Source organism: Sminthopsis crassicaudata, chromosome 3, assembly GCF_048593235.1.
Source record: "Sminthopsis crassicaudata isolate SCR6 chromosome 3, ASM4859323v1, whole genome shotgun sequence".
NCBI lineage: Eukaryota > Metazoa > Chordata > Mammalia > Dasyuromorphia > Dasyuridae > Sminthopsis > Sminthopsis crassicaudata.
This window is the reverse complement of record NC_133619.1, coordinates 619,472,676-619,497,754: the sequence shown is the minus strand read 5'-3', so window position 1 is coordinate 619,497,754 and position 25,079 is coordinate 619,472,676. Positions and strand designations below refer to the sequence as shown.

Genomic DNA, 25,079 nt, shown 5'->3' with positions numbered 1-25,079 from the left:
AAGTGGTACGCCACCTCCGGTCCATGGTTTTGAGTCAGCCGTATCCCACTCCTACAACGCCTGCCTTGAATCTGGAGACAGAGACTAGCCCTTTGGGACTGAACTTTGGGCCCAGACTAGCTGGGCAAGCCACTTCACCTCTGTCTGGCTCAGTTTCCTCAGCTGTAAAATGAAGACTCTAATATAACACCTCCCAGGGTTGAGAGGATCAAACGAGAGAATGTTTTTAAAGCACTTAGCACAGTACTCAGGACATAGTAGGTGCTTCATACATCCCTGTTCCCTTCTTTGTCTTGTGTAAGATTCTTCTCAAGCACTATTTTCTTTTACAAGGAGCCTTTCCTGGTCTCCCCAACTCCCACTGCCCCACACAAGATTACCTTGTGTATGTTTTTATTATTATTTATTATATCAAAATATGTATTATTATTTATCATTATATCTAAAATAATAAACTAATAAATAAACATTTACATGGCACTTTAAAATGTACAAATGCACATTACAAATATTTTCTGATTTGATCTTCACAACAATCCTGGGAGCAAGATACTGTTATTATTTATCTCCATTTTACAGATGAAGAAATGGAAGCAAATAATTATTAAATTACTTTTTTCAAGGTCATACAATTAGAAAGGGTCTAAGGCAGGATTTGAACTTAGGTCACTAAGAGTCCACCCTGATAGAACATAAGCTCTTTGTAGGGAGCAACTGGTTGGGTTTTTTTTTATCTTATTGACCAAATTGTTGTTCTTTTTTTTTTTTTTTTGAATCAGTGGCCATGAATTTAATCCTGACTGCTACACACACAAATATGTCCCATTGGGCAGGTTATTGAATGTTTGTTTCCTTATCTATATTTTTATTTTTATTTTTTTTTAATTTAATTTAATTTTTATTTTATAACAAATTGTTGTTCTTATTGAGTGATGATCCACCACTCAATTTCCTGAAGAAATCGGTCCAGGAAGATAGAAGACAAATGTGCTTTAGAGAGTAAGAGGAAGGATTGTCAGAGGGGCTGGGGAAGGAAAGGAATAGACATTTCATTGTGTTCTAGAGTAGAAAATGTAGCTCATTACTTCCCCCTCCAGATGCTACACCTTGACCTAATGTTTTTATGGTTTCGTGATTTTGCTCACTTTCGAACCCTGTTGGGGTGAGCTGACGATGGCGGTATATAGACTGTCAAGTGAGAAGGGGTGAGTTGTATGGGGGTTTATTGATTATAGAACAGCCTGAGTCTGGCATATAGCTCTTAGGATTTACAAGAGGAAAGGACCTCAGAGGTATCCATCTAACTCCACCATCTTAAAGATGAGGAAAGTGAGTTGGGCGGGTTGGGAAAAGAAGCTGGCTCCTCAGTTCACTAAGTACCCCATCCAGTTGGACTTAGGATGATCAGGTGCTGTCCTGAAAGGAGAGAGGAAGGTCCCAGATAAAGGGATCAGAGAGGGAACATATAAGGAGAAGTCTTGACCCTGTTCCACCTTTGACCATCAGATCTCCCAGCCTTCTCCTTACGAGATCTGACCAGTCTATGATCTGCGGGCCATCACTGCTGCCTGGAAAGACCACTCTGACAGAGGCACCCATCCTAGTGCCTTGCCTGAGGACCTTCTGGGGACATTTCCAACCTAGACCCCATGGAGGCCAATCGGAAGGAGAATATTCCACCCTGGCCAGGAGGCTACCTGAAATCAGGTATGAGGTTCCTGGGATTACATCTGCTGCCCTTCCTTGTGCTCCTCGTTGGGTTATAAGCAGGAATAGCTTCAGCTTTGTGCTAACCAGCTTCTATTCATCTGAGACCTAAGCCTCTTAAGGCCTCATGTGGATCATTCTCAGCTGCTGGGGACAAAGCTACCAGGAGCAGAGGGTAGACTCTAGTCCCTGAGGACCCTCTTCTGGCTGAAAATGAACTGCTGTCTCAACTCCCATTTCCTTAATTGATCCTAACAGACCTCTTCATCTTAGTGGCCCTCTTCTGGACAGCCATAGGCTATCCGCTTAGAATGGGGATCCCATAATTGAGGGCAGTATTTCAAATATGCTGCAATCAGGGACAATCACTTTACGCTCTCTAAATTCTGTCCCCAAATAACTACACCTAAGACCTCATTAACTTTTTGAGCTGTCATATCAATCTTCAAAACTCTTCCAGATATTGACTCCTCACTTCATTTCATATTTGTGAAGTTGAGTTTTTAAGCCAAAAGAGATTACTTTACACATATCCCTATTAAAATGGATCTTACTGGACTTGGCCTTTTTCAATAATTATGAGGTGATCCAAGGCAATTCCAATAGAATTGTGATGGAAAATATCCTCCACATCCAGAGAGAGAACTATGGAGACTGAATGTGGACCAAAGCTTAGTTAGTATTTTCACTTTTTTTTTGTTGTTTGCTTATTTTCCCCCCTTTCTCATGGTTTTTTTTTTCCTTTATGATCTGATTTTATTTGCACAGCATGATGAATATGGAAATATATTTAGAAGAATTGCACCTGTTTAACAAAAAAAAAAAAATGGATCTTACTAGGTTCCATCCTATGTTCTAGCCTTTCTCTGAGATCTTCAAGGATCCTGAAAGTTAGCCACGGTATTAGCTATTTTCCCCTGGTTTGTACCATCTGTGAACTTAATAAACTTTTTCATTTATGCCTCTGTGCCTATATTCTGTACCTCATAAAATTGGAAGTCAGGTCCACTCCAGGTATATGCATTCAATCTTTGACCCGGAGATCACAGAGAAGGCAGGATTATTTTGAAGACTGGGCTGAATACTGAGTCCTCTCACCTTTTAGTCTTTTAGAGCATGAGCCAGGAGTCTGGAGAGCTGGCTTCCAATCTTGCCTTTGCCCTTTATCATCTCTGTGACCTTAGGCACATTGTCTACAGCCTACTCCTTAAAGTAAGGGTTGGGAGTAAATGATGTCTAGGTCCTTTCCTCTTCAAGAATCATCTGCTCACTCACCAGATTGTTTTGTGAGCCTTCAAGAAAAGAGTAAATGAAAGGGGTGGGGGGGAGAAGAAGAAAGGGAAGGGGAGGAGAGGAAATGACACTTTGAAAAGTGGATTAATCTATGATTCCAAGGCTTATCACAATGCCTGGCACACAGTAGGTGCTTAATAATTGTTGATTGATTGATTAATTGATTACTTGCCCTTTCCTGGGGATAGGAGGGCAAGTCAAGGTTGACTATGTGACTAAACTATCTAGGGGCTTTTACACACAGTTTTTAAAATGAGAAATCTTTTTTTTTTTTTTTTTTTTTTTTTTTTTTTACTCAGCCTGATGAATGTTGAAATATGTTTAGAAGAATTGCACATAGTTAACCTATATCAGATTGCTTGCTATCTTAGGGAAGAGAGAGGGGAAAAAAATTGGAACACAATGTTTTGCAAGTGTGAATATCGAAAACTTCTTTACATGTATTTGGAAAAATAAAATACCATTAAAATAAATAAATAAAATTAGAAATGAGTAGCTGCCAACAAAAATCTTCAAATAATCAAAGAAAACTCTAGGTTACAGGATCAAATTTAGAGTTGGGAGCAACCTTTGATTATATCTCCACCAGGTCTTTGCATAGGAGGGAACGGAGGCCTTCAGAGCTGTCCTACAGAAATCCTACAGGTCTCAGTAACAGGATTGAAACCAAATTCTGACAGGTCACATTGATCTCTTCATGAATTCTACACCATTTATTGGGATTCTTAAGTTGGTTTGGTTTTTGTTTTTCTAACAGACCTGTGGTTTCTTTCATGTAGGGAGCTGCTTATGAAGACTTCCCTCTATCCATGCAGACCTACATTTTCTCTGCTTCTTCTAACCTTAGAAAGCTGTCTAGGAAGTGAGAAGTGAGATATCCTGCCCAGTAGGGAAGGATTTAAACCCATATTTTCCTGACTTTTGAAGCCAGTTCTCTGTCTACTGCCTAACTGCCTTATTAATTTTTAATTTCCAATTTTAAAAATTAGTGTTTAAAATATTTTATAACTATTTTGTATAACTTGATTATATTCTAAATATTTTCATATATGTTGTATTTATATATTAATTTTACTTTTATGAGCATTTATTTTTGACCCTTTAACAAAAAAGTAGATAAATACAAAGGCATACATTTAAAATAAATAAAAATAAAAATACAGTTTAAGTAGATAAAATAAAAATAAATAAAAATATAATAAAAAGATTAAAAGTCAGGCAGAATAAATTTCTATATTGGCCAAATCCAAAAATATGTCTAATTTTGAATTTTTAAGGCTAAGATTCTTCATTACTTAGCCTTATCTGAAATCATGATTGCTATTCCTGTCATTGTGAGTTCAGCTGAAGCATATTAATTTTTTAAATTCCGTGTGAATCTTTATGTTTCAAGTGTGTTTCTTATAAACAGAATATTTTTGGATTCTGTTTTACAATTCATTTTTGCTATCCTCTTCCTTTTTATGCATAAAAAGTTCATCCTGTTGGAAAGCAGTTATGATTGTTAATTGCATATATTCCTCCATACAGCCTCTTGTAACCTTTACATTTTAATTGCAGCAATTAACAAAAGATCTTATATCATGTAGGGCTTCTTAAATTTTGCAATTAAATAAGTTTCATAAGATGTAAATAAATATTTTTCATTGACCATAACACATTTCTCAAAATTTTGTTTTTCTTTATTTAAAAATTTAAAAAATCATTCAATATGTTCCTTGGATTTATTGAAGCATGCTCGCATGCTTGGTATTAAGATGTCATTTTAATCTGGCTGTTTTTGTGCTCTCCTCAGCCAAAACTTCATTACAAGTTAAGCAAAGATATTTTCCCACACCATCATCATTAATAGAAACAAATCCATATTGCAAAAATGAGTCATCATTTTATTTTTCTAGTCACTTTAGGTATACTAAACCTGGTAGTGAAGATTCTGCCTTATTGTCATCTTCTGTCAAAATTTAGCCATTTACCCATAAGTAAAAAATATTTTTGTTTTAAAAGATGTATAAATATTCCTAATAATTTCTCAAATAAGCATTAGCTTTAGTTTATGAAATTCCATCTGCTTGTGCTTAATTTTAAAAAATCAATATTCACATACAGCAATAATAGTGGAGAAATATTATTAAAGGGCTTTTGTCTTTATTTGCTGCAATTAAATAATTAATGTTTCTGTAAAAGAAAGAGATAACAATAATTTTTAAAAATCAGACATTCTAACATAATACAATCCAAAGATACATTAATTTGATGCTTACGTGCTGAGAAATGATGATAGAAAAATAGTACAAGTCTTTGTTTTCCATAATTAAACTATCATGTTTCTGTTAAGAGCAGAACAATTTCTATATATAATAAAAGCACTGCAATTCATAACATATAATAGATTCAAATCTTAGCCAAGGTGTTTTTGGCAGCGTTTGTGCCTGCACAATGCAAAGTGTGCGTGTTGTGTGTTCAGAACCAAGGCTGCCTGATATTGCCTGATGCAGCTTGGGCAAGTGCTGCCAGGAACACCTTGGATTCACAATATGTTTGATTTTGAATTAATTTTTGGTCATTGCATTTTCAAAATTTTTTTTTACTGCTGCCAAATTTATCATGAGCCCCACATTCAGTTATGTGACATCATTTAGGGCCTGATTTCATAAACTAAAAGCTAGTATTTGAGAAGTTATTAGGATCTTTTAAGGCAAAAACATTTTTCAGATTGAACAGCTCCCCATCAGTTGGGGAATGGCTGAATAAGTTATACCATATGAATGTTATGGAGTATTATTGTTCTATAAGAAACGACCAGCAGGATAATTTCAGAAAGATCTGGAGAGACTTACAAGAACTAATGCTGAGTGAAATGAGCAGAACCAGGAGATCATTGCATAGAGCAACAAGAAGATGATATGATGATCAATTCTGATGCTAGTGGCTCTTCTCAACAACGAAAGGATTCAGGCCAATTCCAATGGTCTTGTGATAAAGAGAGCCATCTGCACCCAGAAAGAGACTGGGGGAACTGAGGGTAGTAGATCATAACATAACATTTTCACTCTTTTTGTTGATTTTCTTGCATTTTGTTTTCTTTCTCATTTTTTTCCTATCTGATCTGATTTTTCTTTCTTTCTCTTTTTTTAAAAATTTATTTATTTTTTTTATTAAGCAAGCATTTTTTAAAATTAATTTTTATAATTATAACATTTTCTTTAGCAGTACACATGCATAGGTAATTTTTTTTACAACATTATCCCTTGTACTCCCTTCTGTTCCGAGTTTTTCCCCTCCTTCCTTCCACCCCCTCCCCTGGATGGCGGGCATTCCCATACATATTAAATATCTTATAGTATATCTTAAGTACAATATATATGTGCAGAACTGAATTTTGTTGTTGTTGTTGCAAAGGAAGGATTGTATTCACAAGGTAAAAATAATCTGGGAAGAGAAACAAAACAAAAACAAAAACAAAAACAAACAATGCTCACAGTTTACACTCATTTCCCAGTGTTCCTTTTCTGGATGTAGCTGATTCTGTCCATCATTGATCAGTTGGAATTGGATTAGCTCTTCTCTTTGTTGAAGATATCCACTTCCATCAGAATACATCCTCATACAGTATCATTGTTGAAGTGTACAGAGATCTTCTGGTTCTGCTTGTTTCACTCAGCATCAGTTGATGTAAGTCTCTCCAAGCCTCTCTGTATTCCTCCTGTGGGTCATTTCTTACAGAACAATAATATTCCATAACATTCATATACCATAATTTACCCAGCCATTCTCCAATTGATGGGCATCCATTCATTTTCCAGCTTCTAGCCACTATGAAAAGGGCTGCCACAAACATTTTGGCACATACAGGTCCCTTTCCATTCTTTAGTATTTCCTTGGGATATAAGCCCAGTAGTAGCACTGCTGGATCAAAGGGTATGCACATTTTGATAACTTTTTGGGCATAATTCCAGATTGCTCTCCAGAATGGTTGGATCCTTTCACAACTCCACCAACAATGCATCAGTGTCCCAGTTTTCCCACAGCCCCTCCAACATTCATCGTTATTTGTTCCTGTCATCTTAGCCAATCTGACAGGTGTGTAATGACATCTCAGAGTTGTCTTAATTTGCATTTCTCTGATCAATAGTGATTTGGAACACTCTTTCATATGAGTGGAAATAGTTTTAATTTCATCATCTGAAAATTGTCTGTTCATATCCTTTGACCATTATCAATTGGAGAATGGCTTGATTTCTTATAAATTAAAGTCAATTCTCTGTATATTTTGGAGATGAGGCCTTTATCAGAACCTTTAACTGTAAAAATGTTTTCCCAATTTGTTACTTCCCTTCTAATCTTGTTTGCATTAGTTTTGTTTGTGCAGAAACTTTTTAATTTAGTGTAATCAAAATTTTCTATTTTGTGATCAATAATGGTCTCTAGTTCTCCCTTGGACACAAACTCCTTCCTCCTCCACAAGTCTGAGAGGTAAACCATCCCATGTTCCTCCAATTTATGATTTCGTTCTTTATGCCTAAATCTTGGACCCATTTTGATCTAATCTTAGTATGTGGTGTTAAATGTGGGTCCATGCCTAGTTTCTGCCATACTAATTTCCAGTTTTCCCAGCAGTTTTTGTCAAATAATGAATTCTTATCCCAAAATTTGGGATCTTTAGGTTTGTCAAACACTAGATTGCTATTTTTATTCACTATCTTGCCCTGTGAACCTAACCTATGCCACTGATCAACTAGTCTATTTCTTAGCCAATACCAAATGGTTTTGGTGACTGTTGCTTTATAATACAGTTCCAGATCAGGTACAGCTAAACCACCTTCACTTAATTTTTTTTCCATTACTTCCCTTGAAATTCTCGACCTTTTGTTGTTCCATATGAATTCTGTTGTTATTTTTTCTAGGTCATTAAAATAGTTTCTTGGGAGTCTGATTGGTATAGCACTAAATAAATAGATTAGTTTAGGGAGTATTGTCATCTTAATTATATTTGCTTGGCCTATCCAAGAGCACTGAATGTCTTTCCAATTATTTAAATCTGACTTTATTTTGTGGCAAGTGTTTTGTAATTTTGCTCATATAATTCCTGACTCTCCTTTGGTAGATATATTCCCAAATATTTTATACTATCGACCATTATTTTGAATGGAATTTCTCTTTGTATTTCTTGCTGTTGGATTGTGTTGGTAATCTATAAAAATGCTGAGGATTTATGTGGATTTATTTTGTATCCTGCAACTTTGCTAAAATTCTGAATTATTTCTAATACTTTTTAGCAGAGTCTTTGGGGTTCTCTAAGTATACCATCATGTCATCTGCAAAAAGTGATAGTTTGATTTCCTCATTTCCTACTCTAATTCCTTGAATCTCTTTCTCGGCTCTTATTGCCGAGGCTAGAGTTTCTAGTACTATATTGAATAGTAATGGTGATAATGGGCAACCTTGTTTCACTCCTGATCTTACAGGGAAAGGTTCTAGTTTATCACCATTACATATGATGTTTACTGAAGGTTTTAAATATATGCTCATTATTATTTTAAGGAATAGTCCATTTATTCCTATACTCTCAAGCGTTTTTAGTAGGAATGGATGTTGGATTTTATGAAATGCTTTTTCTGCATCTATTGAAATGATCATGTGTTTTTATTAATTTGATTATTAATATGGTCAATTATACTAATAGTTTTCCTAATATTAAACCAGCCCTGCATTCCTGGTATAAATCCCACTTGGTCATAGTGTATTATCCTGGAGATGATTTTCTGAAGTCTATTTGCTAATATCTTATTTAAGATTTTAGCATCAATATTCATTAAGAAAATTGGTCTATAGTTTTCTTTCTCAGTTTTCGATCTACCTGGTTTAGGTATCAGTACCATGTCTGTGTCATAAAAGGAATTTGGTAGGACTCCTTCAATCCCTATTTTTTCAAATAGTTTACATAGCATTGGAGTTAGTTTTTCTTTAAATGTTTGGTAGAATTCACATGTAAATCCATCTGGTCCTGGGGACTTTTTCTTAGGAAGTTGGTTAATAGCTTGGTCTATTTCTTTTTCTGAGATGGGACTATTTAGACTACTTACTTCTTCCTCTGTTAATCTGGGCAAGTTATATTTTTGAAGGTATTCTTCCATTTCATTTAAGTTATCGAATTGATTGGCATAAAGTTGAGCAAAGTAGCTCCTAACTATTGTTCTAATCCTCTTAATTAGTGGTGAGTTTGCCCTTTTCATTTTCAAGACTAACAATTTGCTTTTTCTCTTTCCTTTTTTTAATCAGGTTTACTAAGGGTTTGTCTATTTTGTTGGTTTTTTCATAGAACCAACTCTTAGTTTTATTAATTAATTCAATAGTTTTTTTACTTTCAATTTTATTAATCTCACCTTTTATTTTTTGAATTTCAAGTTTTGTGTTTGTCTGGGGGTTTTTAATTTGTTCCTTTTCTAGCAATTTTAGTTGTAAGCCCAATTCATTGGCCCTCTCTTTCTCTATTTTATGCAAGTAGGCCTGTAGAGATATAAAACTTTCCCTTATTACTGCTTTGGCTGTATCCCACACATTTTGGTATGATGTCTCATTATTGTCATTTTCTTGGGTGAAGTTATTAATTATGTCTATGATTTGCTGTTTTACCCAATCATTCTTTAGTATAAGATTATTTAGTTTCCAATTATTTTTCCCTGGCTTTTTATTAAATGTAATTTTGATTGCATTGTGGTCTGAAAAGGATGCATTTACTATTTATGCCTTACTGCATTTGATTTTGAGGTTTTTATGCCCTAGTATATGATCAATTTTTGTATAGGTTCCATGAACTGCTGAGAAGAAAGCATACTCCTTTCTGTCTCCATTTAGCTTTCGCCAAAGATCTATCATATCAAGCTTTTCTAGTATTCTATTTACCTCTTTGACTTCTTTCTTATTTATTTTGTGGTTTGATTTATCTAATTCTGAGAGTGCAAGGTTGAGATTTCCCACTATTATAGTTTTGCTATCTATTTCCTCTTGCAGCTCTCTTAATTTCTCTTTTAAGAATTTAGATGCTGCACCACTTGGTGCATATATGTTTTTTTTTTTTATTATATATATATATATTTTATAATATTATCCCTTGTATTCATTTTTCCAAATTACCCCCCCTCCCTCTATTCCCTCCCCCCGATGACAGGCAATACCATACATTTTACATGTGTTACAATATAGTCTAAGTACAATACATGTGTGTGAATATCATTTTCTTGTTGCACAATAAACATTAGAATCCGAAGGTACATGCAACCTGGGCAGACAGATATTAGTGCTAACAATTTACATTCCCCTCCCAGTGTTTCTTCTCTGGGTGTAGCTACCTCTGTCCATCATTGATCAACTGGAAGTGAGTTGGATCTTCTTTATGTTGAAGATTTCCACCTCCATCAGAATACATCCTCATACAGTATTGTTGTTGAAGTGTACAGTGATCTTCTGGTTCTGCTCATTTCACTCAGCATCAGTTGATTTAAGTCTCTCCAACCCTCTCTGTATTCCTCCTGCTGGTCATTTCTTACCGAGCAATAATATTCCATAACTTTCATATACCACAATTTACCCAACCATTCTCCAACTGATGGACATCCATTCATCTTCCAGTTTCTAGCTACAACAAAAAGAGCTGCCACAAACATTTTGGCACATATATGTTTCTTTCCGCTCTTTAGTATTTCTTTGGGATATAATCCCAGTAGTAGCGCTGCTGGGTCAAAGGGTATGCACAGTTTGATAACTTTTGGGGCATAATTCCAGATTGCTCTCCAGAATGGCTGGATTCTTTCACAACTCCACCAGCAATGTATTAGTGTCCCAATTTCCCCACATCCCCTCCAACATTTGTCATTATTTGTTCCTGTCATCTTAGCCAATCTGACAGGTGTGTAGTGGTATCTCAGAGTGGTCTTAATTTGCATTTCTCTGATCAGTAGTGATTTGGAACACTCTTTCATGTGAGTGGATATAGTTTCAATTTCTTCCTCTGAGAATTGTCTGTTCATATCCTTTGACCATTTATCAATTGGAGAATGGTTCGGTTTCTTATAAATTATGGTCAGTTCTCTATATATTTTGGAAATGAGACCTTTGTCAGAATCTTTGTTTTTAAAAATATTTTCCCAATTTGTTACTTCCCTTCTAATTTTGTTTGCATTAGTATTATTTGTACAGAAACTTTTTAGTTTGATGTAATCAAAATCTTCTATTTTGTGATCAATAATGATCTCTAGTTCTCCTCTGGTCATAAATTCCTTCCTCCACCACAAGTCTGAGAGGTAGATTATCCTCTGTTCCTCTAATCTATTTATTATCTCCCTCTTTATGCCTAAATCATGGACCCATTTTGATCTTATCTTGGTATATGGTGGTGCATATATGTTTTATAATGATACTGCTTCATTATTGATGCTGCCCTTTAGCAGGATATAATGCCCTTCCTTATCTCTTTTAATTAGATCAATTTTTGTTTTTGCTTGATCTGAGATGAGGATGGCTACTCCTGCTTTTTTGGTTTTGCCTGAAGCATAATAGATTCTGCTCCACCCTTTTACTTTTAGTTTGAATGTATCACCCTGTTTCAGGTGTGTTTCCTGTAAACAACATATAGTAGGATTCTGACTTTTAATCCATTCTGCTAACTGCTTCCTCTTTATGAGGCAGTTTGCCCCATTCACATTTATGGTTAGAAGGACTAATTCTATATTGCTTGCCATCCTATTAACCCCTGCTTATGCTTTTCCCCTTTCCTTCCCTTTTACCCTCCTATCCAGTATTAAACTGGTGAACACCACTTGGTTTTCATAGCCCTCCCTTTTTAGGATCCCTCCCCCACCTTAAAGATCCTCCCCTTATTTTACCCCTTTTCCTCGAAATTACTGTATTCCCTTCCCCTTAGCTTACTCCTTCCCTTTCACTTTTCAATGAAGTGGAAGAAGTTTCACCATAAATCAGATATGGCTATTGATACACGCTATGTTCATCTCCCTCCTTTCTTTCTCTCAGATATAATAGGTTACCTTTGCCTCTTCATGAGATGTAGTACCACCACTTTACACTTTTTTATGATATAATTTCCTTTCCACCTCTAGTTTCTAGGACAAATTATACATATGTTCTTTACATATTTTTTTGGCAAAAGTATAGTTCTCAAGATTTCTTTTTACCTTTTTAGAAATCTCTTGAGTTCTGTATTTGAAGATCAAACATTTTATATAGGTCTGGTTTTTTCATCAAGAATAGGTGGAATTCATTTATTTTGTTAAATATCCATCTTCTTCCCTGGAAAACGATGCTCATTCTTGCTGGGTAAGTTATTCTTGGCTGCATACAAAGTTCCTTAGCCTTTCGGAATATTATATTCCAGGCCCTTCATTCTTTTAATGTAGAGGCTGCTAGATCCTGGGTTATCTTTATTGTGGCTCCTTCATATCTGAATTGATTTTTTTCTAGCAGCTTCCAATATCTTTTCCTTTGTCTGATGGTTCTTGAACTTGGCCACTATATTTCTTGGCGTTTTGATTTTAGGGTCCCTTTCAGTAGGTGATCGATGAATTTTCTCAATGTCTATTTTACCCTCTGTTTCCAAAACCTGGGCAGTTCTCTTTGATAATTTCCTCGAAAATAGTATCCAAGCTCTTTTTTTCCTCACATTTTTCAGGGAGTCCGATTATTCTCAAATTGTCTCTCCTGGATCTCTTTTCCAGGTCTGTTGTCTTTCTAATAAGGTACTTGACATTCTTTTCAATTGTTTCATTTTTCTGATTTTGCTTGACTACCTCTTGGTTTCTCCTTGAGTCATTCATTTCTACTTATTCGAGGCTAATTTTCAATGATGTATTTTCTTCACTCACTTTTTTTATATCTTTTTGTAATTGTCCAATTGTGTTTTTAAGTGAGTTTTTTTCTTCTATGGAATTTTTTTCCATTTTATTTTTTAGAGAGCTGATTTCTTTATCCAGCTCATTAATCCTGTTTTCCTTGGAGTTGTTTACCTTTTCCAGCTCACTAATCCTGTTTTCCTTGGAGTTGTTTGCCTTTTCTAATTCACTAATCCTGGATGACTTCTCCAGGCTCTCTTTCCAAGCTTCCCTTTCCTTTTACAATTTCTCTTCTAGCTCTCTTGTGAGAGCCTTTTTGATTTCCTCTATGAGGTTCTTTTGTATTGAGGACCAGCTCATATCCTCCTTAGGGGATTCCTCTGGGGACAGTCTGTTTTTAGTCTCCTCAGTGTTTGAAGTCTGCTCTCTCTCCATGCAGAAGCTGTCAATGGTTAGAGCCCTTTTGAATTTTTTGTTCATTTTGTCAAGAGCAGAATGGAAGAAAACACATTGACAAGAGAAACAATTGGTCTGTTTTTTGGGGGGATGGGGCTGGATGGTGTTAATGGGCTTCTTCTACAGACTGGGGGTAGGGCAGCAGAGAGCCACTAACAGGACAGTGATGGCTGCGCTGCGTCTGCCCTCTGAGGCTCTGAGAACGGGCTGAGTCAGTCCAGGTGGGGGTTGGGGGTGGCCGGTTCTGAGAAGCTAGCTTTCCAGGGTTTTAATCTTCACCTCCAGTGTTTACACTCTCTCCCTGCTCCTGGCTTGCTGCCAAGACGGAATATCTATACTAGGGTAAAAGCCTTTTCGCAGGAACGGCAGAGATCGTACCCCTCCCCCCTCAGGTCTGAGCTGTGTGAGCTGCCTGTCTCACTCTGGCTTGCCTGCCCTCAGTCTGCGCCCAGTCTGTTCGACCCTCCCCGGAGCAAACACAGACCTTCTCTGGCGAATTTCAAGGATGTCTTCTCTTGGTGATTATTTGTGGGTTTCTTTTCTGGTCAAGCATTAACTCTGAGGCTTGTCATGAAGTAAGTCCTGAGAGAAAGCGTGGAGCTCAAGCAGCTGTCTGCCTCCACGCCGCCATCTTGGCCGGAAGTCCCTGATCTGATTTTTCTTATGCAGCAAGATAATTGTATAAATATGTATACATATGTTGGATATATATATATTGGATTTAACATATATTTTAACATGTTTAACATATATTGGATTACTTGCTATCTAGGGGGGAGAGTGGGAAAAAAAGGGAAGAAAAATTTGGAACACAAGGTTTTGCAAGAGTCAATGTTGAAAAATTATTCATGCTTATGTTTTGAAAAAAAAAAAAACTTTAATAAAAAGGATTAAAAATTAAAAAAAAAAAAAAGATCAGCAGGATGATTTCAGAAAGACCTGGAGAGACTTATATGAACTGATCCCACAGCTTAAGAAGCTTTGATCTAGCCCATTTCCCTCATTTGACAACTGAGGAAACTGTGACCTACTAAGGTAGCCCTTTGTAAGAGTGACAAATGTGGGGTAAAAACTCCAATTCTGACTTCAACCTTTGTTCTTCCCATTGCACCAAAGACCATAGATTTGGAACTAAAGGGGATTTTGATGACATTAAAACCAACCCCCTTACACATTTAGACGGCTCAGCGGATAGAGAGCCAGACTTGGAGTCAGAAAAATCTGAGTTCAGATTTAGCCTCAGGCGCTTCCTAGCTGGGTGCCGCTGGAAAAATCTTATTTACCTCAGTTTCCTCATCTTTAAAATGAGCTGGAAAAGGATGTGGCAAACCATTCCCTGCCCAGAAAACCCCTAAAAGGGGTCGCAGAGAGTCGGGTATAACTTAACAACAAACCGTGTTTGACAATGGATTGATCTGCCTAACTTCTGGCCCATGTGGCTTTTCCACAGATCCACGGCTGGTTCTGAAGAACGTGAGCATCGGCCTCCCTGTAGCCAGTGGGCGAGATACCACGGCAGGGTCTTGCTCTCCCACCAGAAGTCAGAGGCAGAGTCCGACCGCTCCTCCAGGCCGTGACCCAGGCCGGGGCTCAAGCCAGGGCTCAGGCCAGAGCTCAGACCAGAGCTCAGGCCGGGGCTTGCAGCTGGAGGGGCCTGTGGCCAGCACCCAGGAGGCCAGGTACCTCTCCTTTGGGGTTCAGACCAACTTGGCTCCTGCCAGCCAGTCCCTGCTGGGGGCCGCCGGCCTGGTGAGTAACTCTTGCTTTGAGCAGCAGAGCAACCTGTGGCCCCAAGCCCGGAGGCCCAGGGCATCTGGGAAGTGGATGGGGCTTTCCTCCCAGCAAAGTAATGTGGAGCTGAGCAGAGCAGATCCAGAGAGGAGAGGGGGAGCCAGGAGCCCCCACCTAAAGGAGCCAGCCTGGAGTCTAGGGGGCTGCTCGCAGGAGCTCTTGTGGCCTGGATGTTCTGCAGGTGCCCCCTGGTCAGACAGCCAGACCCACAGGCCCCCGTTGCTGAGGGACCGACCATCATCTTCCTTCCCTGGCCCTGGGAACTCCGTGCACGTCTCACCAAGAGCCACGAAAGCTTGGGGGTCCGAGCTGAGCTTTCCCCCTCCGTCTGGCCACCAGAGTCGCCTTTTCCAGCCTAGCACAAGTTACCTGGATTACTGGACCCCGAACTCCACGGAGCACACCCTCCCCTTGGAGGACCTGACCCTCTCAGGCCAGTACCAGCAATCCTCTCAGCCGCCGGTCTTAGAGCCCAGAGCTGAGCTTTCCCCAGACTCAGCCCACCTGCGCTTGTCTATGAGGAGCCTCCGATGGCCAACAGAGCTCCTCTTCCTCAGAGCCCCCCAGGAGCACACCAGACCCTGGCCCTGCTCCAGCGGGGCCACTTCTCCAGGGGCCTCGCCAACCTCTACACCCGGGCACCCCGGCCCCTTTACCTGCTCCTGTGGGGCTGTATCTCCAGAGGTTATCCCTCACCTGGCACCAGGGCAGCCCAGCTCCCTTACCCACCCCTGTGGGACTGTATATCCAGAGGCTACCCCTCGTCTGGCACCAGGGCACCCCAGTCCCTGCAGGGCTGTGCCTCCAGAGGTTACCCCTTATCTAACACCAGGGCACCCCAGCCCCCTTGGTCTCTCCCACAGCACTGCAAGTCCAGAGGTTCTCCCAAATCTGACAATGGAGTACCCCAGTCTCCATATTCTTTCTGACAAGACCTTAACTCCAGAGACGTCCCCCAAATTGGCATCAGGATACTCCAGCAGGACTAGGGCTCCAGAGGCCTCCCCCAGCCCGACATCGGGGTCTCCTAACCCCCTCCCTCTCTCTTACCAAGGTGACTCCAGGAGCCTTTCCTAGCCTGGCCCTGCTACATTCTCTGGGGGTGTAGCAGTCCGCCAGGGCCTGTGGCCTTCACCACACAAGGCTGGGTGATTCCAGTCTCCCTTTTCTGGTGATGGTCACAGCAGGGCTGCCCCCTCGCTTCTCCCCTGGGACTGGTAGGATGGATGTCTTCAGGGCTGCCCACCCAGCTTGCTTCCTTCAGCCTGATACATCCCCCTACTCTGCACCTCAGCATGGCCCTAAGCTTCCTGGAACAAGCTCTCCCTCAGGAAGGGTGCAGGCCTGGGGATCCCCACCTCTGAGATCCTCCCTGCTTACATCAGGACCCTTGGCTTGTGTTTCAGGCTCCCAAGTAGACAGGGGACAGCAACTGATAGAGACTCAGCTAGAGGGACATGTGTGGCAAATCTGGCATCCCTGGTATTCCCAGGGCACAAACACCCCTCTTCCGGGCCCGGTGGAAGGTACTGCTCCTACCCACTGGAGAAGTCCAAGAGAAGGAACCTTCTCAGGCCCTGAGGGTAGTTCCGGGCCAAGCCTCCTGCAGAGTGATATCCCTGGGCCCTGCCCCTTTGGGCAGGAAGGCAGGCTGGGCCTGAGAACCTGTCTTTCAGCCTCCTCTTCGATTGGGGCGCATCTCCCGGCCCAACAGCAGTTGGAAAAAGCTCTTTGGCCCAGGGAATGGAAAGGTCCCTGGATGGAGCGGGGCCTTGCTGAGAACCATGGAGCAAGAAGCTGGGACAGGAGGAAGCAACACCTGGCAGTCGGGAGTTCGCAGCAGGAGCTGGGGCTAGAAAAGGTCAGAGGGCACATGGGGGATGGTAGCTTCCAGACCCCAGCTCTGCCACCCCTGGGACCTCATGTTTCCTAGCGGCCTTCCCCTCTGGGGTGGGGAGAGACAGGGACTGACCCCCTGGGAAGGCACAGAAAGTGGCTCAAACAACAAAAGGGAGTTATTGTGAAGGATGGACCAAGGACCTCCTTGGAGCAGAAATCAGGGCAAGTCATCCCAAGGACTGGAGAATGGAAAAAAAGCTAGAGAGAGGAGGAGCGGGGTGGAGAGGAAACGTTAAGTTCCAGGTGGATGAATTGGGCCCATACTCTCAAAAGTAGCCCAAGGAAGAAAGCAGTTCAACTATTATCCACATTTTAGAGTTTTCTGGTTTATTTTTTCCCTTTTTTTTAGAGGTCACACACCTAGTAAGAAATTTCTGAGGCAGGTCCTTCTGACTTCAGGGCCAGTGCTCCATCCACTGAGCCACCTACCTGTCCCTATCCCCATTTAAGAGATGGGAAAACTGCCCCAGAAGCTTTCTCAAGATCACAGGTAGTAAATGGCAACATCAAGATTTGAATCCAGGTCCCCAGGCTTCAAAGTTTGCCCACTGTTCATTTCCTTGTTCTGCCTCCTCTGGGATGAGGGTCATGATTTCCCATCATTCCCCAAGAGTAAAGACACCCCATTTTCCCACATAGTAGAGTGAAAGGGCTGCTGGGGAAGACCGGACTTTAGCAGTCTGTTAGAGTACAGATATGGAAACTGAGACCCATGCCAGATAAACAACTTGACCAATGGAATTTCCCAAGACCTCTCAGGCTGGGAGAAGACAGCAACTGAAGACAAGATTATTAGGGAAGAGGGAGAGGGAGGACAGAAGACAGTTTGTGAACAGGGATACCCATAGCTGGGTATCCCAGGACCACACCCTCCATATGTATATAGATAAGTGCAGCTGTTATTTGCTTTTGTTCTGGAAAAGGACCTACTTCCTTTTCCCTCCAGACCCTTCTGGGTCCAGTGGCCAGATAAGGATCAGGAAATTGGAGGTGGTCCTTGCAGTCTAAGATCAAATATAAATTCACCTGCCTGCTTTACACTGGCTCCTTCCCTCTCTACCTTTTTTACACATCACTTTCCCTTGAGTTCTTCCTAGGAGACTCTTAGAATCCTAGATCTTGGTCGTGGCTCTTAAGCCCATAAGGAACATTGCATGACTTCAATCAATGGTTAATCCAATGGTTATCCAGCTTCTGCTTGATAGACAATTTACTCCTTCCTGAGTAATTTGCTCTTGTTATTAGGAAGTTGGGCATTCCATGAAGCCTGAATCTGTAGCTTCTCCGCATTTGTTCCCTGTTCCACTCTCAGTTAAATACAGCCAACCTCTCTTCCGTATAATGGCCCTACTAATTATCTGAAGACTGATTATCCTATACTCTTTTCTTTTCTAGAAGTCATCCATATCTTTAATCCCGGAGGCCGGAGAATCAAGGTGAGGCTCTTGGGGGGCCCTTTGAGGCCCCTGTGGTGAGGTAGATCTTTCCCCCTCATTCCTGTTCCCTGAGCACCTGCCTGGGGCCTCCCTACTCACAAAGACCTTAATGGGTGAGACAGAGACATAAAATAGTTTGGGAGAGTGGATGAAAGCAGCTGAAGGGATCAGGAAGGGGTTGTTCAGAAGATGGTCACAAAGGCCTGTGAAGGTGGAAGTAAGAAGGGAAAGCATTCCAGGCATGAGGAACAGCTTGTGCAAAAGCATGGAGATGGGAAGCTAAGAAGGTTTTAGGGGAAAGATGATGAGTTCCATCTGGAACATTTTGACTTTGTGATATCTCCAGGAGATGGAGTTTAAAATGTCCAGTAGGGATTTGTTGATCCCTCAGGGAAAGCCTGGAGCTACTAGCTCTCAAACTGGAACTTCTGGAAATATTATATACCTCTACTGGAATAGTAGTTAAACCCACGGGAACTGACAAGATTACCCAGAGAGAAGGTATGGAGAAAAATGGCCCAGGGCCCTACCTTGGAGATAGCCACAGTTAGAGGATATGGTAAGGATGATAAGCTAGCAAAAGAGCCAGAGGTAGAGCAGTCAGAGAAGTAGGAAGAGAGCCAGGAGAGATTGGCTGTATGAAAACCCAGTGAGGAGACGTGTCCAGGAGAGCTTCATCAGGGAGGCCAAAAAAATAGGAGGCCCAAGAAAAGGCTTTCTACCAGATGTGACAATTAAGAGATCACTGCTAACTGTAGAGAGGGCATTTTTGGTTAAATAAAGAGGTCAGAAGTCAAGAATGCAAAAGGTGGAGAGCATCAATTTTTTTCATATACAAAGCATATATACTTGGGTAATTTTTCAACATTGACCCTTAAAAAAACTTCTGTTTCAACTTTTTCCCTCCTTCCCTCCACCCCCTCCCCTACATGGCAGGTATTCCCATACTTGTTAAATATGTTAGATACAATATATGTATACATATTTATACAGTTATCTTATTGCACAAGAAAGATCAGATTTAGAAGGAAGTTAAAAATAACCTGAGAAGAAAAAACAAAAATGCAAGCAAACAAAAACAGAAAGAGTGGAAATGCTATGTAGTCTACTCATTTCCCAGAGTTCTTTCACTGGGTGTAGCTGGTTCTATTCATTACTGAACAATTGGAACTGATTTGGATCCTCTCATTGATGAAGAGATCCATGTCCATCAGAATACATCCTCATACAGTATTGTTGTTGAAGTGTGCAATGATCTCCTGGTTCTGCTCATTTCACTCAGCATCAGTTGATGTAAATCTCTCCAGGCCTTTCTGAAATCATCCTACTGGTCATTTCTTACAGAATAATAATATTCCATAACATCCATATATCATAATTTACCCAACCATTCTTCCATTGATGGGCATCCACTCAGTTTCCAGTTTCTAGCCACCACAAAGAGGGCTGCACAAACATTCTTGCACATACAGGTCCCTTTCCCTCCTTTAAGATCTCTTTGGGGTATAAGCCCAATAGAAACACTGCTGGGTCAAAGGGTCTGCACAGTTTGATAACTTTTTGAGCATAATTCGCTCTCCAGAATGATTCATTCACAACTCCACCAATAATGCATCAGTGTTCCAGTTTTCCCACATCCCCTCCAACATTCCGCATTATCTTTCCCTGTCATTTTAGCCAATCTGACAGATGTGTAGTAGTATCTTAATTAAGAGTTGTCTTAATTTGCATTTCTCTGATCAATGAAGATTTGGAACAATTTATCATATGATTAGAAATAGTTTCAATTTCTTTGTCTGAAAATTGTCTGTTCATATCCTTTGACCATTTATCAGTTGGAAAATGGTTTGATTTCTTATGAATTAGAGTCAATTCTCTGTATATTTTGGAAATGAGGCCTTTATCAGAAATGTTAGCTGTAAAAATGTTTTTCCCAGTTTATTGCTTCCCTTCTAATCCTGTCCACATTAGTTAACAAAAGCTTTTTAACTTAACATAATCAAAATTTTCTATTTTGTGATCAATAATGACCTCTAGTTCTTTTTTGGTCACAAATTCCTTCCTCCTAATGGATATTATTTTTAAAAATTTAATATTTTATTTTCCCTTTATTCATAAAAATAATTTAATTTTTTTTCAAATTTTGAGCTCCATATCTTCTCTCCCTTCCCTTATTTAGAAGACAAATAATTTAATATAGATTATACAGAAGAGCATTTTTAAAAATGTAATATTTTATTTTCCCTCAATTATATATAACAACAATTTTAACATTCTTCTTTTTCAAATTTAGCTCCCAATTATCTCTTCCCTTCCTCCACTCCACTCTTGTATTAAAAAGACAAACAATTTGATGTAGGTTATACTTGAAGAAAAATTTTTAAATTTAATATTTTATTTTTCCAATTACATGTAAAAACAATTTTAACATTCTTTTCAAATTTAGCTACCAATTGTCTCCTCTCTTCCCCTACTTCCATATTAAAAAGACAAAAAATTGAAATAGGTTATACTTGGAGAGCATTTTAAAATTTAATATTATTCCTCCTTATATGTAAAAACAACAATTTCAACCTTTTTTTTTCTTTAAATTTTGAGCTCCAAATCTCTCCTTCCTTCCCTGCCCCTTCTTCCTGAGAAGACAGTTTGATATAACTCATACATGGAGAGCATTACTTTTTTCTGGACTTACTTTTTGTGTCAGGTGCTGCATTAAGCTCTGAGAACACAGTGTAAACAAGGAAGAGAGTCCTTTCCTTCAAGGACCTTACTTTCTAATAGGGGAAGGTCACACATAAAGGGCTTGGAATTGGGAGGGTAGAAGGAAGGTGGAGTCCAGACAGGTGGGGAGTCACCAGTGAAGTGAGCATAGATGTGGGCTCTGGCATCACCTGTGAGGAGGGAGGACCCCAGGATGGAGTTGTCATCTGGGAGAGAGGGAAGGAGGGAAAGCAGCCAGGAAAGACATCTTTGACTACACTAATCCCTGGTGCAATATTTGTCCATCCCTGCAAACTATTCTTGGGAAATCCGCTCAGTGTCTTTCCTACTTTTCTTTGGCGGAGGCTGGAGGCTTCTTCCTTCAGGCTGAAAATGACTAGAAACCTGCCAGATTAACACTTTTAAAACTAGGAATAACAGAGAGAGGATTGTGGGAACTGAACATGGATCACAAATAGTATTTTCACTCTGTTGTTGTTTGCTTGTATTTTAGTTTTTCTTTCTCATTTTTTTCCTTTTTTGATCTGATTTTTCTTGGGCAACATAATTGTGGAAATATGTATAGGAGAATTGCACATGTTTAACATATATTGAATTACTAGGGAAAGGGGAAGGGAGAAGGGAGAGAAAAATTTGGAACACAAGATTTTGCAAGGGTGAATGTTGGAAATTATCCATGCATATGTTTTGAAAATAAAAAGCTTTAATTAAAAAAAAAAACTAGGTATGAGAGGCCATTCCTATCTTATTTCTTACCTAGCTATAATCATTGAATGGGTGTTGCTTTAGTCAAAACTGAAGACCTTAACTTAAAACTGCCAAGGTCTCCCACTGGCTCCAGGGTTGTTTCCAGTTACCTTGATCCCTGGACCCAGATGGTTCTGGAAGAGAAAATGAAGCAGGTGACTTGCACAGCCCCTCCCTCATTTAAATCTAACTCACACATGTTATAGCATCACCTCCCTGATGTCAGTCTTTGAGAATGAAGGGCATACAAGAATAATAACAACGTAGCAGAAAAGCATGGAGAACTCTGTAGGCTGGGGAAGAGGCTGGACAGCAGCCAGTCTGACTTGTCCTTGCAGGGCCCTGCTCAGCTGCTGCTTCAAAACCTGGCACTGCCACCTGCTAAGACAGTGGGCTATGGCCAGGGCGTTGAGGAGGAGACATCTCCTGCGGAAGGGCCTCCGTGCCATGCGCTGGGCCTTATGGCTTCGGGAAGCCCAGATGGAGTTCATGAAGAGGAAGCAGAGGCGAACTGTGCTGGCCAGGAGCTTCCGAAAGGTATGGGACCCACAGGGAGGGAAGAGGTGACAGGACAAGTAGCACAGAAAGGTAAAGGATGCCATCCCCGGGCCCAAGGAAAATAAATGTTGAAAAATATTTATACAAAATTGCAGAATATTTAACAAAATTAAAAATGTGAAAAATTACGTAGAGCTAAGACGAATATAGATTGTTGTACAAGGCATATAAAGGAACTTGGAAATTAGATGGAATAAAGTAGAATGGAATCTTTCAATGGCAGGTAGAGGTAAAAAAAAAAAATTAAGGCCCAGTATCTGGAGTCTCAGGATCTGGGTTCAAATCTGGACTACTATTTATTGCCTGTGTTTACTTCCCTTGTTTATGTCTCATCACCTCTCCACTCCTCAGTTTCCTGTCTTATAAAACAACAGGTGGGGAGTGGGGTGCCAGACTGGATGATCTCTAATTTCCCTTTCAAATTAAAACGTTATGATTCTATGAGATCAGGACTCTGCCCTCCTCACCCTCCTATCCCTTTTCCCTCCCTATATGTCTGCCCTGACCCCTCCAGACCTGGTCTCTTTTTCCAAGCCTGAGTCCCATGGTCTCAGTCCCGGACCTCACCTTTGGCTGCAACCTGGTCTCCCTCCTATTGTTTTTTCTGATCTAGTGGAAAGACCTGTATTTGAATAGGAGAGAAAGGAAGCTGCTGACTCAGTGCAGGACAGATACCCCTCAGAAAGACTTCCTCCTCTTCCTGGAAAGCCCACCGGAAAGGTAAGAAAAATAGACTTCTCATGCTCCTGGGGCTTCTCAGGAAGACACATTGGTTCCATCCTGGTTTCAGCTGGCTCTACAGCAGGGAAAGACAGGAGCCAACCATCCTGCCTCCGCGGCCTGAAGAGCCCTTCCGACTCCCAGACTACATGGAGGAATGTGGGTGACTCAGGACAGCTGCAAAGTGGATGGGGTCCCCATCCCAGGCTCCTCCAAGAGCCAACTGGGCACTGTGGGCAAACCACAGGACTGCAGAATTTTTGAGTTGGAAGGAACTCAGAGGTCAAAGCAGGGATATAGGGAGGGAAATGGGGGGGGGGGAGGAGAGAGAATTAAGATGAATTAAGGGCAAAGTCTTCATTTCATAGAATCAAAACATTTAAATGTGAGAGGGAGTTTAGAAATCATCTAGTTTGATGGATTGGATGAGGTCTTCTATATTAGATATGATTAATAGAGAAATTGAAAAAAAAAAAAATAACCCCCTGAGGCAGGCTGGGAGAAGTCTCTGACAGAGATCAGTTTAGCTCCACGGTCCCACCCTTTAGGGAGGTCCTCCAGTCTGATGTCCAAGTTATGTCAAACTCCTGAAACCTGGCCCTCTGTAGAGATCTTGAGCAGTCTCACCTTGCCACATCCTGTCAGAAATCCTAGTCATTTCCCCGAGGTTAAATTTTCCCTATGAAATCTACTTACAAGCCATCCCATGACTGCTGCCTTCCTTTGGGGCAGTTCACCCAGGCACTCTGCCTTCTACTGCCGCTGCTCCCCTTGGCCCTCCCTTATGCCATCTGATACCTCCCTTTGTTGAGGTTCAAAAGGAGACCCCAAGAAGTTGGGATCACAGACCGGTGTCCAAAGTGTCTCAAAAGAATTTATTTGCAGTCTTGAACCCATCTCCAAGTCAAGGGGCAAAGTTTATTGGAATTGCAATGCCAGTGGAAACAGGCTAAGTTCCAAAAGGATTTAGCAAAAGACCAAGAATAAGGAGACAAATTTATAGGAAAAAAAGAGATCAGGCGCTTCATGTCAGTGATATGCTAATTTTATGGCTTAGATGTAAAATTGAGGAGTGGTTTGTTGTGCACTTCATTATTATCTCAGAAACTTTATTATTTCTGACCTACAGATTGTTAGAACTAAAGCACTCAGGGGATCTTAAGATTGATTATTGCTATATTTACCCTAGAAGCTTTCCACTGGCTGTTTGTGAGTTCCTTACTCACATATGCTCTCCCAACTTTATTTCATATTTACCATCCCTTCATTTTGTCTCTTCCCCTAAATAAACCTACCTTTTTCCAGAGAGAATGGCCATTGGGAATTCTTCACATGACTGAACCCCAGCTTTCGGTACCCACTATCATCTGGTGAAAATATCACTCATATCACATTCATTTACCAGTCTAACTCATACCTATAAAAGAATTTTCTCTGTAATATAATGTCCAACACTATTTTTAAAATTAATTTTATAATTATAAAAAAGTTTTTTTGACAATACATATGCATTTTTTAAAATAACATTATCCCTTGTATTCATTTTTCCAAATTTTCCCCTCCCCTAGATGACAGGCAATCCCATACATTTTACATGTGTTACCATATATCCTAGATACAATATATGTGTGTAAATCCAATTTTCTTGTTGCACGTTAAGTATTGGATTCCAAAGGTATAAGTAACCTGGGTAGATAGACAGCAGTGCTCACAATTTACATTCACTTCCCAGTGTTCCTTCTCTGGGTGTAGTTGTTTCTGTCCATCATTGATCAACTGGAAGTGGGTTGGATCTTCTTTACCAACACTATTTTCTAGCCTGCAAAAGTAACCTGCAGATATCAGGGCCTTGCCATATGCCTCAATGCTTCTCCTCTTAGGTGTTCAGACCTTTGCTTCTCCTCTTTCT

At 40.2% G+C, this 25,079-nt stretch overlaps 1 protein-coding gene across 1 annotated transcript in view; it reads left to right on the top strand.

Moving 5' to 3' along the window:
- C3H1orf167 (chromosome 3 C1orf167 homolog) overlaps positions 1-25,079 on the top strand; it is a 61,369-nt gene that overhangs the window by 3,353 nt on the left and 32,937 nt on the right. Inside the window, exons 2-7 of the mRNA XM_074306255.1 lie at positions 1,507-1,707; positions 14,749-16,143; positions 16,496-16,950; positions 18,384-18,424; positions 22,231-22,429; positions 23,064-23,170. Of these exons, the coding sequence (XP_074162356.1) occupies positions 1,650-1,707; positions 14,749-16,143; positions 16,496-16,950; positions 18,384-18,424; positions 22,231-22,429; positions 23,064-23,170 (2,255 nt within the window). The 5' untranslated portion in view covers positions 1,507-1,649. The remainder of the gene's footprint in view (positions 1-1,506; positions 1,708-14,748; positions 16,144-16,495; positions 16,951-18,383; positions 18,425-22,230; positions 22,430-23,063; positions 23,171-25,079) is intronic.